The sequence below is a fragment of the Pterocles gutturalis genome, unplaced genomic scaffold (assembly GCF_000699245.1).
Source record: "Pterocles gutturalis isolate BGI_N339 unplaced genomic scaffold, ASM69924v1 scaffold42480, whole genome shotgun sequence".
Classification (NCBI taxonomy): domain Eukaryota; kingdom Metazoa; phylum Chordata; class Aves; order Pterocliformes; family Pteroclidae; genus Pterocles; species Pterocles gutturalis.
Window position 1 is genome coordinate 1 of NW_010139758.1, and position 9,498 is coordinate 9,498.

Here is a 9,498-nt window from a genome sequence, read left to right on the forward strand (position 1 = left end):
TTCTGTGATTCTGTGATCTGTCTCCCGGTGCTCTGCGTGGTCACTTGGGCATCCTGGGCTGCAGCTTCTGAGCATCTTGGCTGTGAGGATCAGGAGCTTCAGCTGCAGTGGGAGCCAGTTTGCAGGTGTGGTAGTTTTACCTTGGCTGGCAGCAAAACAGTTCAACACCGCATGCTCACCATCCCCCTTCCTGGGGGTGGGGAGAGAATTAAAGGGATAAAGGGAAAGGGGACTCGTGGGTTGAGATAAGAACAATTTAATAACTAAACTACAATAATATTGGAAATAATAATAGTGATGATAATAATAGTAATAGATACAAATATCCAAATGAGTGATCCACAGTGAAACTGCTCACCACCCAGTGACCAAGGCTCAGCCCGTTCCTGGCTAACGATCCCAGAGCAGAGAGAGAGTCCCAAACCACAATCCCAGAACGGAGATAAAAGCCCAAGAGTCTGAGAGACTGGCAACTGACTGAGAGAGGGAGAGATGACCCTGAGAGAGAGAGAACATCCAGACAGATCCTCATCTACATACTGGGCATGACTTGAATGATATGGAATAGACCACTGGCCAATTTGGATCTCAGTCCTAAACCTGAGGTCAAATCCTGGGCTAGTACCTGCGGCTGTGCTGCCTCCCAGCTTCTCCTGCCCCTGCAGACACTGGCACAGCAGAGGCGCTGAAAAGTCCTTGACTGTCCTGGCAGCAACTATAAACATGAGTATGTTATCAGCTGCCTTCTCAGCACAAACCCAAAAACACAGCTTCTCACTAGCTACTGTGAAGAAAGTTAATCTGTCCCAGCTGAAACCAGGACAGCATTATAGGCTTGTGCTTGGTAAAGCTGGAAAAATAGTACCGCTGCATTCTGTGCTAATTGCAATTCCTCAGTCTCTTACAGACTAATGTATAGGTAGGTACTTTTCAGACAGACCAGAACTATTGTAAAATCACAATAAGGGTATAATTAAAGCAGTCCATCATCAGGGATGGGATGGATTTGTCCAGCGAATTAGGGATGTAGACGCTGTTCACTTCCTGTGAACAGAATTTGAGCAAAGAACTTAGGAGCCCTCCTGCATCAAGCAGAGTTATTGTAAGAAAATGCATGGAAGAGTAACTATGAATCTCCTGGAGAAAAGTCCCATCTTTGGGAAACATTGTACTGGAAATCACGTTCAGTATTAATTGAAGAAATTTGTTACATCAGTCACCGTGGCTGGTAGCTGATGGGTAAAAATAAGTTTAAAGTGAATGCAGGCGGGCATCTATTTGCTGATAATGCTGTCAAGAGCCATGTTAAAAAAGAGGTCTTCTCTGCAGCAGTCCTTCTCTGGTTCAGAAGTTTTTCGACCCACAAACTGCTTGGAGCTCTGCAAACAATCTCTGGTACCTACTAAGAGGTGTTATCTTTTAAGCTGAGTTCTCCTTGCCACTTGGGAAACAGTGTCTAACAACACCTGACAGGTTATTTTGCCTGCTGAAGGTGTCTGCCGCATTAAAAAACTGAGTATAACCGTCGGTTATCTTGTTTGGTTAGCTTGAAGGACTGGTGGGTATGTTTGGTAGACTTCTCACATATCATTTTGGTAAAATCAATTTCACCTTGCTTGACACCACTGCACAGACTGGTTTTGGATGGTAATTAACTCCCGATGATATGAACTGCTGTCCGTGCTCTTTGTTAGTTTGGTCCTGTAATCCTTTTTCCATCTAGTCCAGCTATGGAGCTGCCACATTCTTTTGGCTTCATGAGTTTCCTAGGGCAGTTGCTGGACTTTCCACTTGAATAATTGTTGCTTCATTTCTTTGTGTTAGTGAAATGAGTGGTGAAAAGATACGCCCATCTGCCAGTTCTGCTGGGATGTGATACTCACTGTACTGGAAGTTTGGTATATATTATAATTTTAATTTTGCCAACTTCTCATTTGTTGTTTGAGATTCTGAAGCTCCATCAGAAGTTTCTGGCTATGCTATTTATATTCAGTCTGAAATCTGCTGATCTCTTACCAACATGTTTTTTTTCCCTGTACCCTGAAGTACCGCGTATTCTTGTTAGTGGAGAGAGAAAGCCTTTTAATTATTGTGATTTTACAGATTGCTGGAGCTCTGATCTGTGCAGCACCATGGACTCGTCAGAAGAGACTGGAGGTTCCTCTGCAGAGGAAAACTACTTTGTGAACTACACCTTCACCGACCGCTCCCACTCAGGCCGTGTGGCCCAGGGTATTATGAAATTGTGCTTGGAGGATGAGCTCTTTGCTGATGTTACAATATCAGTGGAAGGGAAGGAATTCCAGCTCCACCGTTTGGTCCTCTCAGCTCAGAGTTGCTTTTTTCGTTCTATGTTCACTTCCAACCTAAAGGAGGCCCACAACCGGGTGATTGAGCTGCAGGACGTTAGCGAGAGTGTCTTTCAGCTCCTTGTGGACTATATTTACCACGGGACTGTAAAGCTGAGGGCAGAGGAGTTGCAGGAAACCTATGAAGTGGCAGACATGTATCAGCTGACTGCCCTTTTTGAAGAGTGCTCCCGTTTTCTGGCCCGTACGGTGCAGGTTAGGAACTGTCTGCAGGTCATGTGGTTGGCAGATCAACACAGCGACATGGAGCTCTACACCGCTGCCAAACACTGCGCAAAGTCACATTTGTCTCAGCTGCAAGACACAGAGGAGTTCCTACACCTGCCTCTCCGCCTCCTGACAGACATCCTTACAGGTAAGGAGTTGTTGAGACTAGCCAGGACGTGGATGGAGAAAGAGACTTTCAGAGAGTCTATCTGGGATTGAGCAAAACAGATGGAAGGATCCAAGCTGTCGTAATCACTGTCTGTTCAGAGGCTTAGCTAAGCAAAGCAAAGCAAAACATCCCAGATAACTTAATCAGAAAAAAACCTATTAATTGTTACTGGACATGAAGCATCTAAGCTATAGAAAAGGGACACAGAGGATGCTGGTAATTCCCAGCAGTTCCTGAGTCAACAGGTCATAAGTATTACAGGTTTTTTAACTTAGTAACTCAACAATTTGTTGTATTTTGTTTGCATTAAAACAAAGAAGCCTTACCAGAAATGAACCTCTTATGAAAGTCTTTTATTTTTCTTTAGTTCATAATCATTTTAATATATGAATGCAATGACTCAACATTTGTAAGAAGGCTGGAGCACAAGCCGTATTTTTAGACTCTGCTAGTGTTATTAACAAGTGTATATAATTGTTAGGATTATTTAGGCTAGGCGCTCAGCTGACTGAAGTAGAGGCATTGTAACATCTTCAGTAATACAGTATAATAACTATACTTTGTGTGTCATGTGTTTGATATGCTGTTACAGCAATAAACCTACTGTGACTGGCTTCTTTGGAATGCTGGCAAATCTGTCCATTAAAAAAAAAAAAAAAGTAAATTCCTAAAATAATGGAATAAAGCTACAGAGGTCAATCACCCTTAACTTCCTAGGGATTCCATGTAGAAACCACAGTTTTAGGACTATGACCTTTAGTGTTTGTGGTTCTAAATTAAAATAATTGCTCAATAAAACTTTTTTTTTCCATGCATCATCTATTTCCATATATAGAATCACATTACTCAATCAATCTTTATGCTGAAATTTAGCTCATAAAATGGTTTAAAATCTGAAATAGACTCTATTGGTGGTAGGGAAAATCTTTTTCTTCTGTAATTCCTGCATCTTTGTTCAGTTAATGGAGAATTAAAGAGAGGAAGCTATTAGTGGCAAGGATTAAAATTAGTTCCATGAAATAGTAATTTACTAAGCTCACCTTTTGTTGCACTCTAGAACCCATTTCAAAATCAAAGTTTTTCCATTTCATGACTACGTGTGATGAGCAGCTTATGGAAATCCCTTCGAGTAATAAACAGACCTGAAATACCTGCTTTTGTTCCACGCTTTTTCTCCTCCCTGCCAGTGGAGAGAAAAGTGTTGGAATTTGTCTGATGCCTTCAGCATCACTGAACTCAGGGTTTTTCATGAGAACAGACTACCAAATCAGAGAGCCTTCATAGGGAATACAGGCATAATTGCTGGCTTTCAAACTGGAAGTAAATACCTGAAATATTCCAGGTGATGTGCGGATGACGGTGATGCAGTAGTTTGTAGCATAACCAAAGCTTCCGATTACGTCTGGAAACAAACTGAAATCTGATGCAGTCTGTTGAGTATTTCCTCCTGTCACACTGCTAAGGAAAGCTGTAGTAGCTCATGGGGGATTTCCAAATGTTAAGAGGATAGCAGCAACACCAGATGTTCAGTCTTGAGGGTCAGCTGTCTGACAGTGCTCAGGGAAGGAAAATTTCTGCAGATAACTTTTGGTAAATAGGTTTCTAAGAGCAGCCAGAAAAAAAGGCAGCTGCTGAGATTCTCAAGTACAAGAATCTTTTTGCCTAAATGCTTAATAAAAAAAAAAATTTTCATTGTCACTAAGCATTTAAGTTCCCTTTCCTGCCCTCTTTCTCTTGCATGTAGGTTCCTTTGTTGAAACTCAGCCAAAGGGCTTAAGATCTGGCAGCTCTGTCTTCTGATATTGATCCAAACTAATTTCATGTAGATGTCTGGCTGTCAGCACTGATCACGCCTGCCAAAATCCATCAACATCTGTATCTTTTTTTCCTCTCTAGAAAGCAGGATTTGTGGTGGGAGTGGGAGGAGGAAGTCGCAGGAAAAGGATGTTCCTGAGTACGTACACCTTTGTCTAGCTATCATAAATGCCTTTCTGTCCCCAAACCGCAGATGGCGTTCCATGTTCTCAGAATCCAACAGTTGCCATAGAAACCTGGATCAACTTCAACAAGGAGGAGCGAGCGGGCTTCGCAGAGACGCTGCGATCGAGCCTGAAGGTATAAAAAGACCTTCTGTTCCAGGGGTGGGGTAGCACTTGCTGGTTTTGCACTTCCCAAAGCAGGGTATTCTGCTCGAAGGTGTGACTTGAAAGTCACAAAACACAAATGCCATTGAAATTCATGCTGCTTGCATGAGGAATACTCTCATTGTCATAAATAGCAACCCCACTGACAGCTTTTTTAATTTAACCTGAGGCTGCTTTCACTACTGACTGGAGCAATGCCACAATTAACTGATTTCACCAGATGCTCAGTTACGAAAGAGACCATTCAGAAAGCTGAGTTTGGCATTCCCCGTATGATAACTCTACTCCACCAGTGATGTGACCAGCCCTTAACCTAAATCGCAGACACGCGGGTTCCAGTGAAGTCAGTTGCTATTTTGATACGACTGGTTATCTTGAAAAGGCTTTGAGGCTCTGAAAGCTGTAGGGTGGCAGGACTTGGGAAGTATGTCACACACCCCAGGCCCACGGGTGGGCCCTAAGCTGCAAAATTCAGTCTTGGGCATCACTGATGTCGGTGTAAACAGGTGCACTTCTGCTGACACACTCCTCCTTTCTCTCAGGTGATTGGAGAAAACGTTCACATCTACCTGATTGGAAAGGAGTCGTCACGTACACATTCACTGGCTGTCTCTCTGCATTGTGCTGATGACGACTCCATAAGCGTGAGCGGCCAGAACAGCCTGTGTCACCAGATCACCGCAGCCTGCAAACATGGGAGTGACCTATATGTCGTCGGTGGCTCCATTCCACGACGCATGTGGAAATGCAACAACGCGACTATAGACTGGGAATGGTGTGCCCCTCTGCCCCGTGACCGGCTCCAGCACACCCTTGTCTCTGTGCCAAGCAAGGATGCCATTTATTCACTGGGGGGGAAAACTCTGCAGGACACTCTCTCTAACGCTGTCATATATTACAGAGTACGAGACAATGTCTGGACAGAGACCAGCCAGTTGGAAGTGGCAGTCTCTGGAGCTGCAGGTGTAAATCTTAATGGTGTCATTTACCTGCTGGGTGGGGAGGAAAATGACTTGGACTTCTTCACCAAGCCCTCTCGGCTAATTCAGTGTTACGATACCAACACAGAGAAGTGCCACGTGAAGCCATACGTTCTGCCTTTTGCAGGGCGCATGCATGCTGCCGTACACAAGGATGTGGTGTTCATTGTAGCCGAGGGGGATTCGCTGCTGTGCTATAATCCCCTCCTGGATAGCTTCACGCGGCTGTGCCTGCCAGACGCCTGGAGCTCGGTACCATCCCTCTGGAAAATCGCCAGCTGCAATGGCAGCATCTATGTCTTTCGCGACCGCTATAAAAAGGGTGATGCAAATACTTTTAAACTGAACCCAGCCACCTCTGTTGTAACAGTCACAAGTGGCATCAAGGTGCTGCTCACTAACCTGCAGTTTGTCCTGGCCTAAGCGGGGAAAAACCGGTCCTATGATAGAAAGGGCAGCAACAATGTTCTGCTGCGTGGCTCAGAGGCACCCACCCCCCTCAGTACCCGCCCCAATTACTATGACCTCACAAGGTCCAGTAAGACCCCATCCTCTATACCTGTGCAGAGGAAGTATGGGCTTTCAGGCTGTGGGCCTGTTCTTTTACATAGCACTGGTCGAGATGAACTGCTGCATCTTAGATTTCAGATGGACTAAATGCTATTACCTTGATCCCTTGATGATAAGCTGCTTGTGTTTGAGGCCCAAACTGCAGCAAATGACTTTTTTAGCCTGGAACCAATCTGCAAATAACAAATCCTATAGCATATGGACAATGTCCTCCTTGGCCCAGACTGCTAGTTTCAGCTGCCTGGGAGACTGTGTGTTGCTGCCGTGTCAGTCACAGAGCTAGATGTGCACTGTGTCCTCCAGGAATGTCCCCGTTTAAACATTCCCGTGTCCCTACTGCAAAAGGAAGGACTGGCAGAAATATTGACAGCAGACAGATTCCAGAGCTGACCCCAAGACCTTTAGTAGGTTGCGCTATTCAGCACTTCTCCTAGAGGACTGGTAACAGACTGGGAACTTGCTTGCTGCTCTGTCATCACCTAGCATAAAGAGGGAGGTTGTTTTTATGAGCATTGGCTTCCTTTTACTGTACAGGGAATCCCCACCTATAATCATAACATAGCGTTGGTGAAAGATGGAACTAAGACCACTTCCTCCTGCCCCTCTCTGTTGGCACTGTAACCCTTTGGGTAAGAACCTGAATAAAGTCTCTGCTGAGACAAAGTTTTCCTTTCCTTTGGTGCAAATATTCTAGAACTTCTGGTGGATTGCACCTCGGCTCAGCACTGATGACGTGTGTGGGAGAAAAAAACTGGGACTCCAAGAGAACTAAGATATTAGCCATAAGGAAAGAAAACTTTAATGAAACAGCGCCAATCTCCATCCCGCTGGGATCGGCACGGTGTGCTGAAACACACCAAACACACTCCGGTTTGCTGAACGGGAGCATTGCCGAGAGCAAATGCTACTGTCCTGCGTGCCAGCTCCCAATTCATCCCCCAGGATTACATCATCTCAGTTTTGTTTTTACATTCTACTGACCTTCAGGTTTTGTCTGTTTTCCACTACATGGTGCTTTGAACCTGCTGCTTCTCACACTTGCAGTAGGGCTTTCTGCAGTGCTGCTGCACTTGTCCACAACCATTCTAACCTGAAGGTCAGTTGACATTTTTGCTAACCACCAGTTCTTTATTCCCACATAACAGCCCAACCTCCTCTTTACTGTAATTTATGTAAAAACTTCTTTATTCATGGTCAAGAAGTACAACGCTTAAGCCTTCATTAGATAATTAAAATGTAAGGTTTTTTTAAAGCAGTCAAGACAGAGATTCTGATAGTTCTTACTGACACTATGCAGTTGTCCCAGCAATCATGTTCCTGTGAAATGTCTCCAGGACCTGGACTTGCTTGTGTCGAATGAGGATGTGGGGACGGATCTTGGCAATAGCCTCTATTGCTTCCTGAGGGCTCCAGTGATGCAGCTGAAAAGGCAGAAACCCTTCACGTGAAAATTCATTCCATCCATGCACCACTTAGTGGAGCCTTCCCAGAGGCTACAGGCAACATCAGAGCTGTGTCCTGGTTTCACAGAAAGAAAATCTGCCCCAGCTGAACGAAAGTTAACTCTGTCCAAGCAGAGTTGCTAGAAAACTTGCTGCTTTGCCTCTTCATGTTGCTCTCAGAGGGGCCTGAATGTCAATGTAAGTTCATTAAATGAGTCCCTCAGTTTAAAGAGGGATGCTTGCTGCCTGGGATCTTTATTTTCTGTCTCATGCTTCCATAATGTTGTGAATGGTTTTCTTGTCCTAGTCATACCAGACCAGAGCAAAAGAGCAGCTTGCTTTTTTTTTTTCTTTTTTTTAAACTTTACTAGTACTCCCATAGCACTTCAGCACTGAGGGAAAACTTTCCAGGCAGCACTTAGTGACACCAACGTAAGAAGCCACAGGTGGGATTTTGTTCTTAGGGCTGGCTTACCCAGTTGGGTCTGTAGAGGAACTCAGAAAACTAAAGTTACTTTTCTTGATCCTGAATTGTATTTATTGAAAACCTTAGAAAAGCTCACCATTTCAGTTAATCGAGGAACAACATCTGAACAACAAAAATGGATGTTTAAACGCTCAGTGAACCTACCCTCCCTGGGTGTTATTCCCATCTCAATCTGTTCCTCCATAAAAAGAACTAAGAACAGCAGAATAATTCAGACAGAACCTATTGAGAACTTACCATATTAATGGCCCAGAAAACTGAGCAGCTTCCTAAAGCTGGACTGATTTGCCAGAACCAGCAACAGATACTATCAGACCATGTGTTTCAAAGCTCTGTTGCAAAAATAGTTTCTCTTTCCCGTAAAATCAGAACATCTTGGTGTGTGCCTGTGCTAATACCTGAGGTGGCAGAGGCAGACTGGACAGAGGAATGAAAACACCTCTTAAAATGGCAGCTACTGTGCAGCTTCACCACTCTCTCACTGACAGGAAGTTTTATCTTGACAGTACCATAACTGTAGATGAACAAGGTGTGCAAAGATAAACTAGATTATCAAAGAAAGCTTGTTCAGCAAACATTAAGTTTCACTTGTTCATTTAGCTTTCATCTGCCAGGTTCTACAAAGCAGCAATGTCAGTTTGGGGCCTAGCTACCTACCTGTCTTCAAATGGATCTCCAGTCCAAACTCTGTAAAATCATGGAATATTAATGTACCTGCACATGCTCAGCCTTCCTGAGCAAAAGGAAATTGTAAAGGTTGGCTGTGATTGCCCAGACTATGAAAACAAACCCCACTTAGTACAGAACCCTTCTTACACGAATTAGATACGCTGCCACCATGGTGGCACTGCGGGAGCGTCCTGCCTTGCAGTGCACATAGACACTGTGACCGCACGCTCGGTGTTTCAGTATGAATTCAACACCCTTGTGCAGGTTTTCCAAGGTGGGGACTCCAGTTAGATCTACGGTGCCGAGACGCAGTTGTTCCACTCCCATTGCCTCCCATTCCTGAAACGGACATAGAAGATTCGATCAGTTAACTTTTTGGGTTTTTTTTTTACAGAAAGAAAACCCAGAACCTGTTGAGACAGTTGTGAAATTCTATTTAACAGGGCCTGTAGCAATAGGAC

At 44.3% G+C, this 9,498-nt stretch overlaps 2 protein-coding genes across 2 annotated transcripts; one reads left to right on the plus strand and one right to left on the minus strand.

Moving 5' to 3' along the window:
* The first annotated feature begins 2,033 nt into the window (after positions 1-2,033).
* On the plus strand, positions 2,034-7,102 carry KBTBD4 (kelch repeat and BTB (POZ) domain containing 4). Its single transcript, XM_010083428.1, has 3 exons — positions 2,034-2,724; positions 4,754-4,860; positions 5,432-7,102. The coding sequence occupies exons 1-3, from the start codon at positions 2,133-2,135 to the stop codon at positions 6,290-6,292; spliced, it is 1,560 nt and encodes a 519-aa protein (XP_010081730.1). The 5' UTR covers positions 2,034-2,132; the 3' UTR covers positions 6,293-7,102.
* A 626-nt stretch (positions 7,103-7,728) lies between these two features.
* On the minus strand, positions 7,729-9,376 carry PTPMT1 (protein tyrosine phosphatase, mitochondrial 1; the record flags this gene model as incomplete). The annotated part of the gene is made up of 2 exons (XM_010083429.1): positions 7,729-7,860; positions 9,185-9,376. Coding segments are annotated over 2 exons (324 nt in total), but the record flags the coding sequence as incomplete, so codon positions are not given.
* Positions 9,377-9,498: the final 122 nt, after the last annotated feature.